Source organism: Cavia porcellus, unplaced genomic scaffold (genome assembly GCF_034190915.1).
Source record: "Cavia porcellus strain 051 isolate PalLab524CR breed Dunkin Hartley unplaced genomic scaffold, mCavPor4.1 scaffold_1, whole genome shotgun sequence".
NCBI lineage: Eukaryota > Metazoa > Chordata > Mammalia > Rodentia > Caviidae > Cavia > Cavia porcellus.
In genome coordinates, this window is record NW_026947484.1 from 91,992,235 (window position 1) to 92,014,085 (window position 21,851).

General features: G+C 32.5%; 1 protein-coding gene across 13 annotated transcripts in view; it reads left to right on the plus strand.

Moving 5' to 3' along the window:
• Cntln (centlein) overlaps nt 1-21,851 on the plus strand; it is a 448,833-nt gene that overhangs the window by 186,880 nt on the left and 240,102 nt on the right. For 10 of the 13 annotated variants that reach the window (XR_010048348.1, XR_010048366.1, XR_010048365.1 and 7 more), the window contains exons 3-5: nt 5,100-5,184; nt 15,314-15,448; nt 16,046-16,225. Coding sequence is in view for 10 of the 13 variants with exons in the window: in XM_063251626.1 (XP_063107696.1) it covers nt 5,100-5,184; nt 15,314-15,448; nt 16,046-16,225 (400 nt within the window). In the remaining 3 variants the exon portion in view is untranslated. Of the gene's footprint in view, nt 1-5,099; nt 5,185-14,420; nt 14,491-15,313; nt 15,449-16,045; nt 16,226-21,851 lie in introns of all 13 variants that reach the window. The other 3 variants (XM_063251634.1, XM_063251631.1, XM_063251629.1) reach the window with 2 other exon arrangements.

A 21,851-nucleotide genomic window follows, 5' to 3' on the forward strand; every position in this document is an offset into this window, starting at 1 on the left:
GGAATTTATAGCCCTGAAAATGAAATGACAGATAATTCTAGAAAGTTAGTTATAGATTTCTGCTGTATCCAGAAAGGAACTTACAAAGAGAATTTCTAGCTGAAACTAATGGCTTGGCTTGCTCATTGTGGTTGTTCCTGAATAACCCTTATCATACTCTGTCTTTGGTTTTGGTCATTTTCTTCCTGAAGTGTGTGCTTTAAGTAGATTGAGTAATACCCCTGTAATGCCAATGATTTTAGAATGGTAAGTTAAAACTTCAAGTGATAGTTTAAGGATATATATTAGTGACAAATGATATTCTAAGGAAGTATATATGGTACCAAGGATCGAACTCAGGACCTCACGCTTGCTAGGCAGGCACTTATGCCACTGAGCTAAATCCCCAGTCCCATAAGGGGATATATTTTTAACATAAAATAATTTTGTAAGTCAAAAAACACTAGAATTAAAGTGGCAGCTACATTGACAGTCAGGGACTAAATATGAAATAAAAGGGGTATTTTCTGAAAGTATGCTGAATTTCACTGTCTGTAAGAGAAACATTAATTGAAAGCTTAATTGAAGACAATGGACTGCAGTTATATACAAAATGTGTTATTAGTACATGTTACATAGGAAACATAATAAAGTGGGATAAGGTACAGAAGTTAAAAATAAGTAGTAATAATGCATATATTTGCACAATTTCCAACATTGTTTTTTCCAAATCTTATTACTGTGTATCTATAATACATTCAGAGAATGCAGCTAGAGAAAAACCCAGAAGCACGATGATACTGGTCTTACGTTATTCTATGGCCACTGACTTGCAGTGGTTCATGGTACTGTCTGCCAGTCTTCCTGTTTTTTCCCTGGCTCACTTTCTGTACCATTACTCTGGAATATTTTCATCCTCAGCTTCCAACCTTTCTTTTTCCATTCGCATTTTCATGTGATGAATACCCTTGCTTATTATATCATTGGTGGGGGAGAACTTATAGAATAGAGCTTTTATGCCTTTCCATAACCTCTTATACCAATATATTTGTGCTCATGTTCTCTCTTTTAATTTTTTCTCAAGAATTATTTATACTCCTAAGTCTGAACCAAGAACATACATAAAAATATCAACGAGCCGAAGGATGTTGCTCTGCAGTTCTCCCTTCTCTCACTTAAAACCTTATCTATCAATGTCGTGGATCATTGCTGTCAGCATACACACGTGCATTTTATTTCCCATGTTAAAAAAATCAGAACAAAACACAAAACTTTGAGCTCATTTTCCCCTTGAAAAACTTTTGTTTCTTTTTTGTTTATTTACTTATTTTTACTTAATTTATTTTTTGTACTGGGGATTGAATTCATGACATAGCACTCTGAGCTAAATCATAGCCGCTGAGCTAAATCTCCAGCTTGTTTATTTTTTAAATAGCAGAATTCCTCTCAAGTGGAGTTTTTACTATTTACATATTTTTTTCTTTTCATCACAAATTTACTCCTATTAAACATTAAGGTTTCATACTCACCATTTCCTAAAGCAATGGTTGTCAAGATCATCAGTCTTAACCTAGCAGTTCGTTTTCAGTCTTTCTTATTTAATTACATTTTATATAGTTGGTTACTTCATTTCTTTTAGAAAGACTTCACTTCTATCCCTTGATTCGCCTCTTACGTTACTGACTTGTCTTCTTAGTATCATTTTCTGTTTTTTGCCCTTTACCATCTTAGAACCTGATAGATTGTTCTAGGTGTCAGTCTTCAGATTTAATTTATTCAGAATCACTCCCTAGATGATTTCATTTACTCTTCTGTTCTAAACTCCTAAAGTTGCGTCTGTAATGTTAATTTCTCTATTGACTTCAGACTTGGTTTACATACAACTGTTGACTTCTCTTGGAGGCTGACTAATCCATCTCAAATTTAGTATGTCCAATCCAAAATTCTAAGTCTATCTCCTGCTTTATATTTCAGATAATATCTATTCCATTGTTATAATGGCTTTATTATTGTCAATCTTTGCCAAATTTTAAATTGAACATTATGCTAAATATATATTTATCATAATCATATAGAAGGTCCGACTCTGTGTGTGGTTTCAGGCAGCCACAAGGGGTGGCTTTTTGAATATATACCCACTGACATGGTATGACTGCTATATGCTCTCGCCTCAGTGTCTTTTATTTTTTGTTGTTTTTCTGGTTTGGAGAATTTTCTTGAGTTCTGCATGACTCTTGATTCTCTTTCTTTAGCTCTCTGATCAAATAAGGTGCCTATTGGAAGAGTCATTTGTTAAACATCAGGTATTAATGGGAAGTGGGTAGTGGAAGGAAGGCTGTTGCCATTCCTTTCTTAGTTACCCTAATTTATTTTCATTATACTTACAATTACTTGATATACTATGTACATAACTTATGTATCTTTTATTTTCAGTATCTCTTTTCTAAAACATTAATTCCATGGGCCATTAGTTTTATTTTCTTTACTGCCTTATCTCTAGTATCTAGGGAAATAACCTATGTTAGTAAGTGCTCAATAAACAGTACATGTTAAACGAACCATAGATTAATGTATCCAGGTATGCTTTCCTTTTTATTATTTTGAGAAGTTTTCTTTCAATCTGAGGACTCTGTTTAATTCTAAACAATTCTCTGTTTAATTCTAGCAATTTCTTCTAAAACCTTCACCCTATCCCTAACCCTTTATCTTTCATTCTATTATTTTTATGTCTGGAATGTTTTAGGGTACTTAGAATTTCTGAAAGAAACCTATATGTCTCAACTGTGCTGTCGTATTTTAAAATTCATTATTTTTTGGTGCAGTGTGCTCTATGAGTATCTCATTAGTACTTTCATTAATTATCTTTGTGTTTAGTTTTAGATTTTTGATTTAGTGATTATAAATAAAGTTTAAAACTTAATAATTTTTTTTACATCTACCTGTCCTTGGTTTATTTGTTCTTTAAGTATTTGTCATTTATTTTTTATTTTAATTTAATTTAATTTATTTATTTTTTTGGTCTTTTTCCTTTTTATCGGTACCGGGGATTGAACTCATGACTGCCTGCTTGCAAGGCAGGCACTTATGCTGCTGAGCTAAACCTCCAGCCCCTATTTTTTATTTTTGAGCACTTTTATTTAAAGGTTTTTCATTGTGTTCTGTTACTTTCATTTTGTTCTGAGAATTGCAGCTTCAGACTGTTGAAGTCATGTGTGGGTTCATATGTTTTGGATTTTCCATTGTGTCACATCTTGAGAGGTAAGATTGCTGTTGTTATTGATCTCATCCTCTTTTCCCCTGAATCTTCTTTGTCTAATGCACTTTTTTCTCTAAATTTTATGATTGCCACTGATCTGTCAACATTACCCCTTCCTTGTTCCTGAAATAAGTCTTATGTCTGTAACTGGGGGCATTTTGCATTTATAGTCCTTTTGGCTTCTTGAGGAAGGGTCTCTCTATGTAGTCCAGACTGGCTTTGAAGTCTTGAACTCACTTATTTAGCCCAACCTGGCCTTAAACTCACAGTGATTGTCCTGCCTCAGCTTCCCAAGTGCTGGGCTTATAGGTTTGTGCCACCATTCCTGGCTTTATATTCCAATTTTGGTTGGGGTGCAATATCTATAAATTTTTACCTTTTTAAAGACTTTCATATAATCCTCCGATTTTTAATAAAGGTAGACAGAGCTTTTTCCAGTATCTTTTTACGCATTAGAAGCCTCACCTTAGTCTTGGTTTCAAACAATGAACCTGGTATTCTACATATATTTGTTTCTAGAGTAAGGAGATTTTACTCCCAGTATCTCTAAAACTAGGCTCCTTTCCTCCTTTCCACTTTATCTAAGGAATAGTAAATGGCATCACATTCTTTATATTTCTGTTTCATTTGTGACTCTCGCAAAGTTATGTGTCTTATATGTTTTTCCATTAATACTATATATTTAGAGAAGAGAGAACCTCAAATGTGGATTTATTAGAATTAGAATTTAAATATTTTTATAAACTGTTATATATCCTGACCTTATCTCTTAAAACCAGCTGTATGATTTTATGATTGGTTTTCCTTCTGATATTCCTTTTGTGTTTCCTAAGGCATTTGCTGTACTTTTTTTCTTTTTCTATCTGTAAATTCTGTGACACACCACTGATTGAGGCATGCATTCTTGTTTCTTTTACCTGTTTTTAAAGTGTTTTTCATCTATGAATCTGTTTTTAGAAAATTTCTTCCCATTTGTGATACAAATTAGCTAGCATTATTCCGAATGTGATTGCTTTAGACCTTTGTTTCTTTTCCTTTGTTCGTTCGTTCATTCCTTCCTTCCTTCTCTGTCTGTCTGTCTGTCTCTCTCTCTTTCTTTCTTCCTTTCATCTTTTTGAGACAGGGTCCCCTATGCAATTCAGGCTAGCCTGAAGCTCACTTTGTAGCCCAGGCTGGTCTCAAACCCCTAATGGTCCTCCTGCCGTGCCTCCCAAGTGCTGGGATTATAGGCATGTGCCACTACATCTGGCCCCACTCTTCCTTTCTTATTTAAAGCGGTATTTTTTATTTTTAGAAGGCAGTCACTTTTCATATTATGACTTTGTTTACCAGAGATCTGTGCTTTGAATATCCAGCTATCCTGCAGTTAATTAGTAGTATTCTCAGACCCTATAAAAGTGTAGGAAGGTGTTATAAATCCAAAAATTCTCGTCCTAGAATATTGTATACTGTTGTACCTCTGATTCTCTTGTTTTTGAAAATGTTACTTAAAAAATGCTGATTTTTTTTCTAAAATTAATTAACATTATAAAGCATTTATATTAATAACAATGTATGTTAATTATATTAAAAGGACTAGCATTGTAGGTCATTATAATCAAGGCTAAGTTATGTTTTGCATTTGTAAATCATATATCTAAATCTGTAAACTAAACTGTTTTCTTAGTATGAGGTCTTGGTTGTCATTAGTTGTAGGTTGCCATCACTTGTCACATGGTTTGTGATTGATTCTGAATGAGCTGACAACCCAAGATGATTTAATTATTTACATTTTAAAGTTATGTTCATTATTGGGATATGAACATTCAAAAGATTTGATAGCAATTATAACTAATAAATTGTCTGTATACATGTTTGTTTCTAGAGAAAAACAGAAATCTGAAGCTAAGGACAGAAAAGTTCTAGAGATTTTGCAGGTCAAGGATGCAAAAATACAAGAATTGCAACAGGTTTGTGTTATAATTAAAATACTTTTTACAGTAATGTTCTTTGAGTATTAGAGTTATTGTGTTAAACATTACTATTTTGAAATCACTAGCCAGTCTATTCATTATTATATTTTGCTTACAGCCTGTTTCTTTTCTTTTTTTTTTTTTTAATTTAAAAGGAAAAAGAGGAAAAAAAAGCAGAACAAAACAAAACAGTGTAAGGGTACAACTAATTCAGAACTACAAAAACAAAACAAAACAAAACAGTAAGCTATCACCAGTTAATAGATTACATGCCATCATCTTAGAAGGAATGGATAAAAAAGCCGTGGTATTTCTATACAATGGAGTACTACTCAGCTATAAAGAAGGATCACATTGAGGAATTTAGCAATAAATGGGCGCAGCTTGAAACCATACTCATAAGTGAAATAAACCAAACTCGCATCTGTGAACACCAAATAGTTTCCCTAGTGTAGGAAATGATTCAAATATATAAAAGTATGTGGTAACTATGATTCCCCATTATGTGGCCTTGAAGCCTTATAAAGTTTTCACTCATTAATTGGAATGGCTTTATTTTGGGCTATTTGTTATTATGGCCTGTGATGCAATGAACAGCTATTTTGAAGAAAACAAGGCATCATAATAGCTAGTGCTGATTTAATACCATCTTGTTTTGAAGCCCCACCAAACTATGGCTCTTCTGTCTCCATTGATTTTATCATGTTGTATCTTGCTGGATTTTATTGTATGTGGTAATATAAACAAAAATTGTTATAGGCAAAGAGACAATATAGAAACCATTGTTCATTTTTCTGTTAGCTGGTTCTAAATACTCTACAATGCTTTCATCTACTTGAATGGTGTTACACTGTCTTGATGTGTTTGATGACATAGCAAATGAAGTTATATTCAGATATTTCAAGGAAAAAGACACTATGGTAACTACTATTAAGTTGGGTTATTTGGTGGTGAAGCACTAGGCTGCTGAAAGGTCATGCTTTAACCTGTATTGTTATGTTGTTATGCCCCCTTTTATCTCAACCCCTCCCTTATTCATTAAAAAATTATTTAATTTTTTAAATTTCTTTTTTAAATTAAGGGGAAAAAAAAACTAGCAGGATATATTATAGTAACTTTTTTGATTTCGTATTAACTTGAAGCCCTGTAATACCCCCGTTATCTTGTTTTGACTGATTAGACTCTATTCTGCTCTGTATGAAAGTATCAAGTATCAGAGTATAGGCAACTGCTTTGAAGGCAATAAGATTCACTATGATGCCCATTCTGGTTTGACTATTATCCTCTTTTGAGGCTCTGTAAGATTTGCAATGTTTAGGTTTTATTGGTCTTGTTCTCTACTGTTTTGTTCAACTTTATAATATGAGATAGACAATTCTTCTTAAGGAAACAAGAGCCATTATGGTAACCATTGTTGATAACCCTGTACTCTGTTTTTATATCATGTGCTATGTCTATCCTTGGTTTTGACTGACAGCTTTGTTTTATCATGCTTGATTTTATTCTCTTACAAAAAACAAGCAATAAGGTCTAAGGGAGCATTAAAACCCAAAATGTGTAAATTTTGTTGTAATAAAGGGAGGAAAAAAAGTGCCCTAAAGGATACAACAGCAAAGGTGTTTAGGTGTGTTAAATAGAAGACCATATTAATATTTTTGATTGGATTACTGAACACAACTATTTGCAGTCTCACTGTTTGAATGTTCACTTTGTATGCTTTGATCCTGTGACCTGAAACACCGTTTCTAAGATGAGTAGGCTTTGATTTTTACTCACTAAAATGTTAAAGGTAATGTTACAGCTTTATAATTGTATCTGTTGTTCATTGTTTTATTATTAGCAGTTATTTGCTTTTTAAATTTGTAGACAAGATTGAAAAATAAGTGGAATTAATTTGATTTTTGCCTTTTGAAAATTATATTTAAAAAAAAAGAAAATTATATTTTTGAACTATATAATTCTTTTACAAATAAGCAGTAACTTATAAGATACATATAATACATAATTATATAATATTATATGCAAAATGATGTCCAGTTATACAGTCCGTATGTTATTATGGTACCAATGTATGTGGTCTGTGCTTCCAGGGATCATTTTTAAGACATGAATATCTTAAAAACTTTGAAGGAAATTTTCTGAGTTAAATGCAAGTAGCTTTTTGGCAGCTATTCTTTCTGACTTTTGAGTTTCTTATCAATTAAAGGGTTATGATAACTTTAATATAACATGCTATTACTATAAAGTTGTTTCATGATTGGACCAAAGGTGAAAATTAACTTAGGTAAGGATTTGGTTTAATTTTACTTTTATTCCCTATATTCTTATAAATTCTTTCTAAAATGGAATATAGATTTTAATATGATACATCAGTTTGGACACATACTTGTCCAAAGCTGTGTTTTCTTATAGAAAATTGCATTATTGATTCTGTATTGATAATAGTTAATCTTTGTTTATGATAATTGAGTTGATAATGACTTGTAAAATAAATGAATCTGATGCAGGAAAAATAATTTTTAAAAAGAGGATGGAGGGAAAGGCGAAAAAAAAGAATTGAGCTGTGTTATACACATATGTCAATTCCCTCTAATGATTATATATTACAAGATTATATACTACAACGATTATATACTTCAGACATATATAGTGGATTATTATGATGGGTATCACGTGTGAACAAGTTGGGTTACAACCAAAATTCTAGGTTTAACTTATGACCAAAGTTTTGAATTATGACCCAAATACCAGCTGCTTGTATGGTTGTAATCAAAGACTCGCAATGTGAGAAAAGCTTATATAAGCATATGTAAGCATCAGTCTGAGCCCTGATATGTGTTATGGATGTGATTTTGGTCAGTGCTTCATATAATCACTATAATTATTGCTATTGAAATGGCTCCCAAAAAGCTAGAAAAAAAGCAAAGGAAGGAGTGGAAGGATAGGAAAGTAAATACAATCAAAAAGAAGGAAATTATGGAGAAATTAGAATGGCATTTATGTGACTGATTATGCTGTGTCCAGCATGTCAAAATCCACCATCTTGACAATCTTATACAGAGAAGATTTGTATAAGAAAGCCAGTGTTGCTTTCTTAGTCATGATCATGATTAGTAAGTCATGATCAACAGTGTTAGATGAGGTAGAAGGACTGCCATTATTAGGGATAAATGAAAGGAAGATGGCAAGTTATAGCCTGTCTCAGTCTATAATTTGTGACAAAGCTAGGGCTATAAATGCAGATATTATAAAGGATGATCCATCAACAAATGATGATGGTGAAACATTTTATCCCAGTAAGGGGTGGTTTCATAATTCTAAAGCGACAACTGGGGTTTATAGTGTAGCTAGACTTCCAGTCCTTATAAAAGGGATGCTGAAAATTACAGTGCAGTTCTTTGCAATGATAACAGAGAAATGATGAAACTGGCCATTTCTGGAAGCAAATGTTCAGGAGAACACACATTACCCAGGAAGAGAAGAAAATGCCAGGCCATAGCCTATAAAGGATAGGCTAACTTTATTGTTATGTGCCAATGCAAGTGGTGGCCTCAAGATACAGCTTGTCTTGGTGTATCACTATGAGACGCTAGCGTGCTAAGAGAAGACAAAAGTCACGAAGAAGAGACTGGTGTTGTGTGCTGTTTTAATGCAAAAATTTGGGTAACAAGAGTAGTTCCCAATCTGTAGGCAGTTTCTTCAGTCTTTCTTTTGCTGTGCAGAAGCTTTAAAATTTGATGTAATTCTATTTGTTCATTTGTACTATTATTTTATGTGCTATTGGAATCTTATTCGGGAAGTCTTTGCTTGTGCTCGTGACTTCAGGGGTTTCCCCTATGTTCTCTTAATTTCAGACTTGTAAATCTTATATCTGGGTTTTGATCCATTGTGAATTGATTTTTTTAATATGGGACTAGAGATAGGAATCTAGTTTGAGTCTTCTACATATACTCAGTTTTCCCAGCACCATTTATTGATATGACTGTCTTTTTTTAAACATGTTTTTGCCTCCTCTGTCATGAGTCAGATGGAAAATAAAAAAAGAATCAGATGGCTTTAGTTGTGTGGATTTATCTCTCTCCTGTATTCTATTCCCTTGGTCTAACTGTCTATTTTTGTCCCAGTACAAGCCTGTTTTTTTACTATCTCTTTGCAGTATATTTTGAAGCTGGGGTTTGTGATACCTCCAGCACTACTATTTTTATTTGAGATTGCTTTGGCTGTACTAGGAGTTTTGCATTTACATATGAATTTCAGTATCATTTTTTTCTAGTTTTGTGAATAATGTCATTGGAATTTTTGTGGAAATTACAGTAAATCTGTAAATTGTTTTTAGTAATGAGGGCATTTTAACAAAATTAATTTTGCTCATCTGTGAGCATTAGAATCTTTCTATCTTTTAGTGTTTTCTTTGAATTCTTTATTCTATAATTTCCACCATAGAGGTCTTTTTCCTCCTTGATTATGCTTATACCTCAGTATTTTAATTTTTTTCAAATTACTGTGAATAGAATTAAAAGTTTTTTCCTCAGCAGGTTTATTATTTGTGTATAGAAAAGACATGGATTTATGCATGATTATGTTGTATGTTGCTGCTTTGCTGAATTTATCAGATGTAAAAGTTTTCTGGTGGTTTTAGGGTATCCTAGGTAAAGGATCACAGCATCTGCAATTACAAATAATTTGACCCTTTCAAAACAAGATAGTGGGAGTATTACAGGACTTCAAATTAAGTTAATAGGAAATCAAATAAGTTACTATAATATATCCTGCTAATATTTTTGATTTTTCCCCTTAATTAAAAAAAATCATAAAAAATAACTAAATAATTTTTTTAATGAATAAGGGAGAGATTGAGATAAAAGACGACATAACATCATAACAGTACAGGTCAAAGCATGACAGTTTCAGCAACCTAGTGCTTCACCACCAAATAACCCGGTTTAATAGTAGTTACCATAGTGTCTTTTTCCTTGAAATATTTGAATATAACTTCATATACTATAGCTTCAAACATATCAAGTCCGTGTAAAACCATTCAAGTGGATGAAAGCATTGTAGGGTTTTTAGAACCAACTAACAGAAAATAAACAATGGTTTCTTTATTATTTCTTTGCCTATAACAATTTTTGTTTATACTATCACATATAATAAAATCCAGCAAGATACATCATGATACAACCAATGGAGACAGAAGAGCCATAGTTTGGTGGGGCTTCAAAACAAGATGATAGTAAATCAGCACTAGCTATTATGATGACTTATTTTCTTCAAAATAGCTGTTCATTTCATCACAGGCAATAATATCAAGACCCTTTCCTTTCCTATTTGATTTCTTCTTTCTTTTGCCAAATTGCTGTGTTTAAACTTCTGTCCTGTCTCATCATAAGTGCTGAAAGTGAACTCCTTTATTTCATTCCTGATTTTAGAGCAATGGTTCCCCAACCTTTTTGACAATAGGGATAGGTTTTATGGAAGAGAGTCTTTCCACAGACTGGGATGTATGGGTTTCTGGACGGTGGTTTAGGAATCATTCAAGTGCATTACACTTACTGTTCCCTTTATTTTTATTTTTATTACATTTCAGTGGGAAAATGTAACTCCCAAACTGCTAGATGTGAGATACCCCAAATTTGTGCCCTCTGATATCAAAGAATGAATTCTAAGGAATGGAGGTTAAGAGTAGGAAAAATGTATTGAAATCCATTCTGAGAGATAGGAGGGGATCCAAAAGTGAGTTGCTACAGAGCCCATTTCTCTGAGAATGTTTTATAGAGCAAAATCACGAGGTAGTACAACATGATCAACCAATAAGTAGTACAACATAGGTAGTACAAAATAATCAACCAATAAGATTATACGTATAGCCACTTAGGTATTGTTGATCCAATAGGAAGGAAATCTTGTAGCAAGGGTACATGGAAATAACAAAGACATTTTAGGAAGGGATGGGCCTAGAGGTTCTGGTCACTCACTTGAGTGACTGATGTCTATCTAGACTTTATTAGGCCACCTGATAGTGATCATAGTATTTAATCTCAATTTATAGCTTATTCCTTAGGGTGGCATGTAGGCCTGGTCATTCTGTCTTTGTTTTGAGGCCTGGCCTTTGAAGGTATATCTTCAACCACAGTTGTAATGTGTTCTCATCTTCTGCACTGACTCTTTTGAGTGTCTAGCTGCCTTGATGTCTGACTGCCTATAACTATCTAACTTAGCTGCATGTAATAGTAAATTATAATGAAATAATGTGAAACTTACAATAATGCAGAATTAGTGGGAGCCCTGAGCTTGTTTTTATGCAACTAGATGGTACCATCTGAAGTTGATGTGAGAAAATGACATCAAAGAGTGATGCATATAATCTCATTTTGTTGCTGTCCCAACAGAAAATCCTGTTGGTTTTTGCAAATGGAAGCAGATGTTTTACTGTGTTTATGGCAATCTCAGGATATTCACCTTGATTTTAATCCTCAATCATATGGAGATTTGAAGCTGTTGCACATATACTTTTAAGGACACCATCATTTGCAATCTCAAAGCTGCTGATCTAACATGGACAAAGTCATTTCACCTGGCTTATTCCCAGATGGGTTACAGATCCATTCCTCTCATTTTCAGGGTCTCTTAGGCTTTGGAAGTAATGTTCAAATTCTCTTGAAAGCTTAATTTAAATAGGACTCTTGGTGTTTTCTTTTAAGTATACATTTCTTTTCTGGCAGTCTACCACTGGATCATCATTGGATCTTTTCTCATTTTCAAATAAGCTCCCCAGTGATGTTTTTGATTTTTTACTTATTTTGGCTGGAGTTAACTTTTGTGCTTACCAAAAGCTATGACTAGGAAAAGTGAGAAATAGGTGTGCATAGAGATAAATTAATAGGCAGGGCATGCATAGACTAAAATTAAGTGTTGGATTCTAACAAAAAGCCTCCTACCTAAAGCTGTGGCAGCTTTGCAACTGAAGTATATCAACTTAGTTGCTGCCTGCCACCAGTGTACCTCTATTGTTTTGTACCATTTACTGTTAGGGTTTTAATGAGTTTGCATGCAGTTGATTTCCTATGGTCTCTGTGCCCTCAGTTCTCTTTGCCTAATATTAATGTGTTGTGTTTCAGTGCTAGCATCCCTACCTTAGCTCCACCTCAGACCATGAAGCATTAGATTCTTAAAAGAAACCCTCAACCAAGATCCCTTGCCTGCATAGTTCACAGTTGGGTTTGGGCTTCTGTAAGATTCAGGTGCTGCCACTGATCTGACAAAAGGCAGAGTTCAGCTGGTAACACAAGTGATGGTGATTTGCTAAAATGCAAGTGAAGCTTCAGAGTCTCAAGCACTGCTTATGGTACTGCTGCACTGCCTGGAGGGGAGGAAGCGAGGACCCTTGTTTTAGGGGAAATGCTTTTAGTTTTTACTCATTCAGTGTGATGTTGGCTATGGGTGTGTGATATATAGCTTTAATTATATTGAGATAAGATCTTCTATATCTAACAGACAAAGCTGTTAGATTTTGTTGAAGGCTTTTCATGTTGATTGTGTGACTTTTATCCTGTATTCTATTTATTTATGATTTCATTTATTGATTTATGTTTGTTTTTGAACCATCCTTACCTCATTGGGATGAAACTAACTTGATCATATTATATATTCTTTTCACTGTATTGTTGGATTCTTTTGTCAGAATCTTATAGAGGATTTTTTCATTAGCGTTCATCAAGGATAGTTTTCTGCTGTTCTCTGCTTTGACAAGTCATACAGTTTTGGTGTCAGTATGATACAGTAGAATTTATTTTTTAATTTTGTGTTATTTTATTTTTTGACACTGGAGTTCGAACTCACAGCTGCATGCTTGCAAGGCAGGCGCTTATGCCAGGGGTCAGTTGAATTTAAACAAGGATAAGACCTACATGTGAATAGGAAAACAATTGTAACTTATGGATGGACTATTCTTGTATGACATATCTGTTTTTATGCTGTTCAATTGATATAGGATGCAGTTTGATATTATCTAATAATTAAAACAGGAAATAAAAAATTAAAACTTGAATATCACAGCAGTATTAATATTCTGAATATTCTATCTACAGGTAAACATACAACAATATTTACACCAAATATAAGTTTAATTATATTTAAATAAAATAAAAATTCCATTCTAACTTAAGTATGACAAAAATTTAGGAAGTATTTTAATTTGTATGGTGAATGTGCTTATTTTTATATGTTTATTCTTACTGGCATCTTTTTTTGCTAAAAATTCATGCATGTCATTTATTATTTTCTATTGTATCCATTTTTTAAAAATGTCAATCTGATTGAAAAACCGATTTAATGACCCATTATTAGGTTGGTGTTTATTGTTTGAAAAATACTGCCTGGGAAAAATTCTTACTTATGCGTGGCTGCAGATTTGCTTTAAATTTTTTTTTTAGCACATTATTTGTATACACCTCTTTCCTTCGAATGGGGAACAGCCAAACTATATACTGACAAAAGACAGATAAATACGTTATAGCATATTTACATAACAATTATTATATATACCAAGGTAATTGTATGACAGCTGTTATCATCAATATAGATGAATTTGGAGACACATATTGAACAAAAATAGCCAGAATATGTGTAGTATGGTTTAACATATTTAGTTTAAAATAAGCTAAGCTATATATTAAATAGGAATGTGTCTGTCTTTGGACTATAATGAGAAGCAAGAGAAAGATAATAAACAGAGTTCCAGGATTACGGAAACCCTGGGTCATAGGAAGCATTGAAAGATAAGAGAATATGTGCAATAAACATATAAACTTCCAAGATAATGGTACAGTTGTATTTCAGCTATGTTCAGGATGTTTCCGGTTACTTTTTCCTTTTAGTCTTTACCTGCTTATCAGTTTATTATTGTAGTATTCAATATCTAAAATATTTATAGTAGGAATAAGATACAATCACCCACTAAAATCACAACTTTACAATATTAGGATATATAAGATACCCTCAGTTTATTACTTAAACTCAGTGCATTTTACATTCCATTCCTGAATCTTACCCTAGATTTCACTTCATCCTCAAGTCTTATGGATAAGATTAGGTAAGGAATAAAAATAGAAATACATAATACTTAGACATCAGTGTCAGTGAGAGACCAGAGTTCAAATAAAGACCAGTTTCTTCTGAGTGTGTAACTCAAAAATAAAATGTCTATTTTGACATTTCTGCTTTTTGGTTTACAGACAGATGACACTGTTGAAACTGATTTGGAGGCTTCAAATAAAACCTTTCAGCCCACATAGTAGGTGCTTAGTAAGTATTAGTTGAAAGAATGGATGAGTTGACAAAAGATGAATGATGTAGGAGAGATATACTGTGAGGATTTCAGTTTTATCGTGGGTGCTATTTTGAAGTAATGTTAATTCAAACAGTGATATTGTGTAGCAAGTTGCAAATGTGAGGTTGGGTACCAGGGAGTTAAGCTAGATTGTGGATTGGATAGTCTTTCAGACAGTTTGAAGAAGACAATTCAATAGAAGGTATAAGTATTCTGAGAGGAAAATGATAAAAAAGAGGGAGTCATGAGTATGTTCACCAATTAAGACATTTGGATACCTCTAGCTAGTGGGAAGACTATTTGGCTAAAAATTACAGCAGTATGAATATTCTGAATAGTCTATCTACAGGATAAGACAGTTTTGAATACAAAAAAAAACTTTTTATTCTTTGAAATGATTTTTGCCTTCACAAAGTCATAACTTATTCAAAGAATTTTCCAAATGACATTCAGAAAAGGATATAAGTCGTATTTTGGATATATGTGCATTTGCTTTACTAGAAATGTTTTATAAAATTTTATTTTTTTCCTGTTGTACACTGCAATTCTGAAAGTTTCTTTCTGGTATACATTAACATTTAATGTCCTGTTTTTATCTTAAACTTATAAATAGATAAAATACTTGCATATTTTAGATAAACCCATGGCAGGTCCCAAGAAATGAGAATTGTGCTGATAGATTTTATTATGACAACAAACTAATCCTGACATTAGCAATTGAAATCTAAAACTCACAAGGTAAAATAATTTTTTCTTAGGTATATCAGTTTATTGATGATTCAAAATTTTTTTTCACAGAGAGAATCATTACTAAAACAGGAAATAAATGACCTTGTAAAACGGAAGATTGAAGTAGATGAAGAAAATGCTTTCTTGAGGAAAGAATTCAGTAACTTGCAAAAGGAATTTAAAGATAAAAGTCAAGAAGTTAAGGTGTGTTGACTTGTACATAGTTTTGTAGGACCCTTGCTTTGAAGTCTTACTTTAAGCTTTGTCAGCCTTTGTGGCACAGAAAGTGACAGGCTGGGAGGAAAAATTGCCTTAGGCCCTGCTGTACCATACAGTTTTCTCACATGTAAAAACTCTGATAAAGATGCTTTAAAGCTAAGACTCCAAGCTTTATAACTTTCAGATTAATAGTTAATGATGGAAATGGAGCTAAGAAAGTAGGAGTGTGAATATGTGGCTTCTTTTAATTAGATTCTGATGGGACTGGCATTATTAATTGATAAAACCCAGGTCTGGGAGGATATGTCTGTGTGGGTCTCAAAAATAGCTGGGGACAGCATCAAAGGCAGCTTGATCAATTAATGGGCTCTTTGCAAATGTGTACTCATCAAAGCTGTCATCCAGTGAAAAAATATGACCCATCCACCTGCATCAAAAGAGGCCAATAAAAGTACACAGGTGACCTTGGCCATCAAATATAGAATAAGCTGCTGTGAGGATAAAACTGCAGTTTATATTTGCTGATTAGTTCTCACCTTTTTTTTTTGTTTGTTTATCGGCCCTCGTGGTACTGTTCTACAGGACACTAAGGAGTATGTACAGAATAAAGAAGAGCAAAGCAGACTTGTTATAAAAAATCTGGAGGAGGAAAATGAGAAATTAAGTATCCGCTGCAGTGACCTGCTAAATGACCTGGAGAAACTGAGGAAGGAGGAAACACATTGGAAAAAAGAAAAATACAATATTGATGCAAAAATACAGGTATTCAACAAAAATGTAATTCACACTGTAATTTTGGATCTCACTTCTTATAGGTAGTTTAATGCATGTTATTTTTTAAATGCAAGTTATATATTCAAATCCACCAATGGGGACTAGCATTAATTTATATTCTTTCACTTAAGACCCACAGCTTTTTAAAAATTAATGTTGCAAAGCAGGAAACTGACTTCAAATAGTTACCCTAAAATGTAGTCATTAAAAAATAAAGGCTATTGCATTTTGAAATAAAATATATTTTGAAAAAACATATTTAGAATCATGGACTTTGATATTTTAAAATTAAGGCTTAAGTTTATAAATGTAGCCAGAATTCATTGCTGTATAATTTTAAGACTGTTCTGGGCTCTTAAAAATAAAATGGAAAAGAATCTAAAAATACTTACAAATACTCGTTTTTTGAGAATAGTGATTTCTTGGCTTAGAATTTTTTAAAGAAAATTTTAATAGAAGATAACTGCTGCCATCAACCCATAACATTTCTACAACTTTTCGATTGATATTTTTTCAAAATAATATTTTTTTATGGCATTCTCTTTGTTTTGAGTTCTTGCTCACTTATTCCCATCAAATTTCAAAATTTTATTTTGCCATAGATGTTGTTGGAAAGGAGGAAACAAAGCTAGTATGGGAGTCTTTCAATATATGTGCACAGTAAAATAAATGTATAATTTAAATATATATACACATATATATTCAACAATAATATGGATATGTCTGACTGCACTTATGCATGAATATTTAAATTAGGGAAAAGGATATGCCTGAATGTGTGAATCAATCCACTGAAGATATTTAAGAGAATGTATTATACACTAGATAATAGTACATAGAGAGTGAATCCTGGTACATTTATTATCTTAATTTTTATATGTTTCTGCATCCACAACCTTTAAAAAATTCATAGTATGGTAAGAGCAAATAGTACTCCCTTTTGTTGATTTATAACTACATGATTATTTGGTGATAATTTTTATTTCTTTATGCCATTGAAATAATGAACTCTGTGATTTCCTGTGACTTAGTTCTGATGTTTAATAATCTTTTTGTTCCTTAGATAAGATGAATTGGATTTTCAAAATTTATGAATTGATGGTCAGTTTTATTATTTTCTTCTCTAATGTTTTTACTTTAGAATTTTTTGTTTTTATCATCCTAAAGTCTGTAATCTGTTTAGAATTCATTTTTGAATATGATATTTTACATCATTTGCTTAGTAATTTAATTGATTTGTGATATTGTCTCTCTCCAGTCTCCAACTTTAATGTGTATATATGTTTATTTCTGGAGTTTGTGTTATTTTCATGGTTTTAGGTGTTGTAATTTTATAATTCAAATAATTATTTAGAAAAGCCTACTGAATTATTCTTTTCTTTGTAAATCATTATCCCAGTATGTATTTTTTCCACTAGATTTCAATATTAAGAATCATTATACTAATTTTATTTATTTATTTATGGTACTGGTAACCGAACTCACAAATTTGCGCTTGCCAGGCAGGCACTATGCCACTGAGCTAAAACCCTGGCTCTGTTTCACTAGTTTAATGAAAATTTTAGAAAGTAGATCAGAACCACACTTAGTTTATAAATTAGTTTTCAGAGAATTACAATCTTCCATGAAATGGAGAATAAGATTTTGTAAATTGCTATAAATGACGCTGCCCAGTTTTATTAGATTTATTTCTAGCTAGTAGTAAATAATATTATATTACAGTATAATATATTTTTGATTGTATTTTAAGCTGATAATTTCTAGAATATGGGAATATTATTGATTTCTTTTATCAGGAGATTCTGTTGAATAATTTCCTCAGTGGTCTTATTCTAATATTTCATACAGCCATGTAGATTTTTAAAAGTTTTATAATTACATTGTCAATAAGAAGGTGTGCCTCTGTACTTCCTTTTAAAAAGTATTATTAGAATGTAACTTAAATACTATGTTTCATCAATTTAAAGAGTTGAAGCAAATGGTGTTTAGTTTCTGCACAAATTAAAAGATCATCACCGCAGTCAACTTCACATTTTCAGCATCCCCAAAAGAAATCCTATATCCTTTAGCAGTCATTCCACACTTCTCCCTAACTGACGAGCCCTAGATAACCACTAACCTATTTTTTCTGTATATTTGTTTCTTCTGTAAACATTTGTGATAAATAGGATTGTAGTATCTGGGTTTTTGTGACACATCATCTTCCATGAGGTTTATCCATTAGGTTTATCCATATTCTAGCTTGTGTCAATAATTTATTCCTCATCAGTATTGAGTAATATTCTGTTATAAAGCTGTTTTACATTTCATTCATTTATCACTAGCATGTGGATATTTCACTTGTTGCCACTCTTTGTCCATTGTGGACAATGTTGTGGTGAATATGTACAGAATTTGATGTATGTGTTGGGGCTCATAAAATGACACTGCAAAGTGCAGTCCCTCTGCATGCTGAGTTGAAGGAAATGAGAAAGCTACACAAGTAGGAACATCACTCACTGACCTCCTTCCTGCCTTTTTAGCTGAATCCCCTTTGGCCTTTTCTCTAAAAGTAGGTGATGTGACCCTCATTCCAGAGGAGTCTTGCTCAATACCCAGGGGTCATGAAGGATCTGAACAGACAAACTTTGCTAAACACTTTCATTTTATTACCATGAGATTCAACCACTTTGCCTTCCAATCATACTTCTGAAAAACTGCTCATAAGAATACATTTTACCCTGGATCTTTAAGCTTTTCTGAAGTTTCCCATATAATATAAAAGGTGGTTAAATAAAAAATTGTGCTTTTATTAACCTGTGTTATATTATAGGGGTGTCAGCTTTACCCTTGGTAAGGAAAATAAACTACTTTTTATCCGCCATTTAGATATATGTTTTTATTTCTCTTAGGTATATACCAAAGGATAAATTTTTCAGTCATATGGCAACTCTGTTTTGAAGTTTTTGAGGAAACTACTAGACTGTTTTTCAAAGCACTGACACAGTTTTATGCTCTGAATGGCTGTATATGAGGACTTTGCTTTATGTTCTTGCAGTCTTACTATTGTCTGCCTCTCTGATTATCATTTTGACTTTTATTACATTTTTTTGATAGCTAATGATGTTAAGCACCTTTTCATATACTTTGAAAAATGCTTATTCAAATCCTCAGGATATAAGTACCTTATCACATATGTGATTTGTGCTTTCTTCAATTCTATGGATTTATTTTTGTATTTTACTTTCCTGAGTTTTTAAAATGGAATCTTTCTGCGTTGTTCAGGCTTATCTTGAACTCCTGAGTCCAAGCAGCCCCTTTGTCTGCAGCACACACATGCACACACTAGCACCCCCAGTATAATGGTGCACTTTAAAACACAAGTTTTCATTTTGATGACATTTAATTTATCTGCTTTTTTGTTGCTGTGTTACTCAGGTTTTTGGTGGTATATCTAACAATTCCAACTTGATTTTTAATGTAGTATCAAATGAGGATCCAGCTTCATTTCTTTTGTGTATATTAATTCATTTGTCCCAGCACCATTTGTTGAAAAGATTTTCTTACCCATCAGTGAATTATCATTGTATCATTATTGAATGTCATTTGAAGGTGAGTATAGTAGTTTATTCCTAGACCTCCATTCTGTTCCTTTAATGTACAGTTTACAGCTACCTTCATGTTTTTATCACACTGTCTTGGATTATTGTACATGTGTGGCAGGTTTTGGAATGCAAAGTGTGTATGTCTCCAAATTCATTTTTCTTTTTCAGGGTTGGCTACCATGTGTTTCTCACATTTCCATAAGAATTTTAGAATCAGGGTTGCCATTTCTATAAAAAATAACTGGAATTTTAACAGTTGAATTCAATCAAGAAGGTTAATTTGAGGAAGGAATATTTCCAATTTAATGGTATTGAGTCTTCTGATCTTTCATTTTGTTGTTTTTTTTGGTACTGGGGATTAAACTCACGACCTTGCACTTGTTAGGTGGGCATTTGTACCACTGAACCAAATCCCCAGCCTCATTTTGTTCTTTGAAAATGTCTATGTCAACAGTGTTTTTAGCTTTTATAGTATACGTTTGCAGTTGTTTGGGTAAATGTATTTGTAAGTTTTTTATTCTTTTTAAAGCTATTGTAAATGGAATTGTTTCTTAATTTCCTTTTCAGATCTTTTAGTTTTTAGTGCATAGATAATAATTTTTGTATACTGAGTTTGTATACTGTAATCTTGCTGAACAAATTTACTAATTTTAATAGGTTCTATGCACTTTAATAGCTTCTATATGTGTTGTAATATCCAAATAGATTTACTACTTTCTTTATAGGTTGGATGCTTTTTGATTTTATTTCACATTGCCCTGCCAGAGCTTCTAGTACAATGTTGAATAACGAAGAAGGTACAAATTAATGTGTTATTCTTGATCTTGGGGATAGAATTTTACTTTTTTACCTTTAAATATGACATTAACTCTTTTTTTATTTTGTTGAAGTTCATTTTTAAATTTTTAGGTTAATGAGCATTCTTTTTATTTCTAGTGCTTTTATTTATTATAGATCCAAATTTTGATCTATTGTCATTTCTTACAATGGGAAATATTTCTCCCCTTTTTATTTTTATTTATTTTAAAGAGGATAAAGCCAAGGAAAATAAAACAATCAAAATAAACCAATATAAGTGATGCAGCACTTTGAAACCTTATGAAATCAACAACAGTTACCATAATGCCTTTTGTTGTCTTCAAAATGGCTGCAGATACCTTCAGATAAAATAGAACAAAACAGAATAGAAGAAAAACAATAAAAACAACTCAATGAGTAATAAAGGATTTCAAACAAGCCAATAGTAAATCCAAAGTGGCCATCATAGTGTCTTGCTATCTTTTAAATAGCTGCTCCTGCCATCAGATTTAACATAAACAAACAAGACAAAAGAGGATAAAAACCCAACCCAACAAAACAATGAAAATGGTATGGTTTCTAGGTGGAGATTGCTTCCTGGTAAGGCCTTGCTGTCTGGCTCTGCAGTCTGTGGATGGAGCTGATTCACAGAGAGAGGGTTGGGTCTGGCTGTCCCACTCCAGCAGCAGCCTGTATTTAATGAGTATTGTTAATAATGAAGAAGGATTAGATTTCAGCAAATGCCTTTTTTCCAGTTTTGTTGAGATACTTACATAGTTTTGGTGTTTCATGTTTAGTATCACACAATGCTGACAAACCTTTCAGAGCTTTCAAGAGCTTTCAGTGATATAAACTGCCCACTGTGGCATATGTGCCATAGGTTTGCCACCATTGCTATGGTGTATTACATTAATTGATTTTTGGATGTTAAACTAACCTTGTATTATTGAGATATTTTTGTCTTTGTTCAGTTTTAGTATCATGGTAATGCTGGTCTTATAGAATGAGTTAGGAAGTGTTCCCCACCCTCACTTTTTTAAGAAGAATTGGTATTGATTCTTTTTTTTTATTGTAAAGAAAAAAAACCCAGAAAAATCAAGAATCAAAAAATCAAAAACAACACTAACAAAAAACAATATCGACATAAGATGGTAAAACAAGATGATAGAAATTTAACAGTGGTAGTTATATTGCATATTGCTATCTTTAAAATAATTGCTCTGGATACCAGA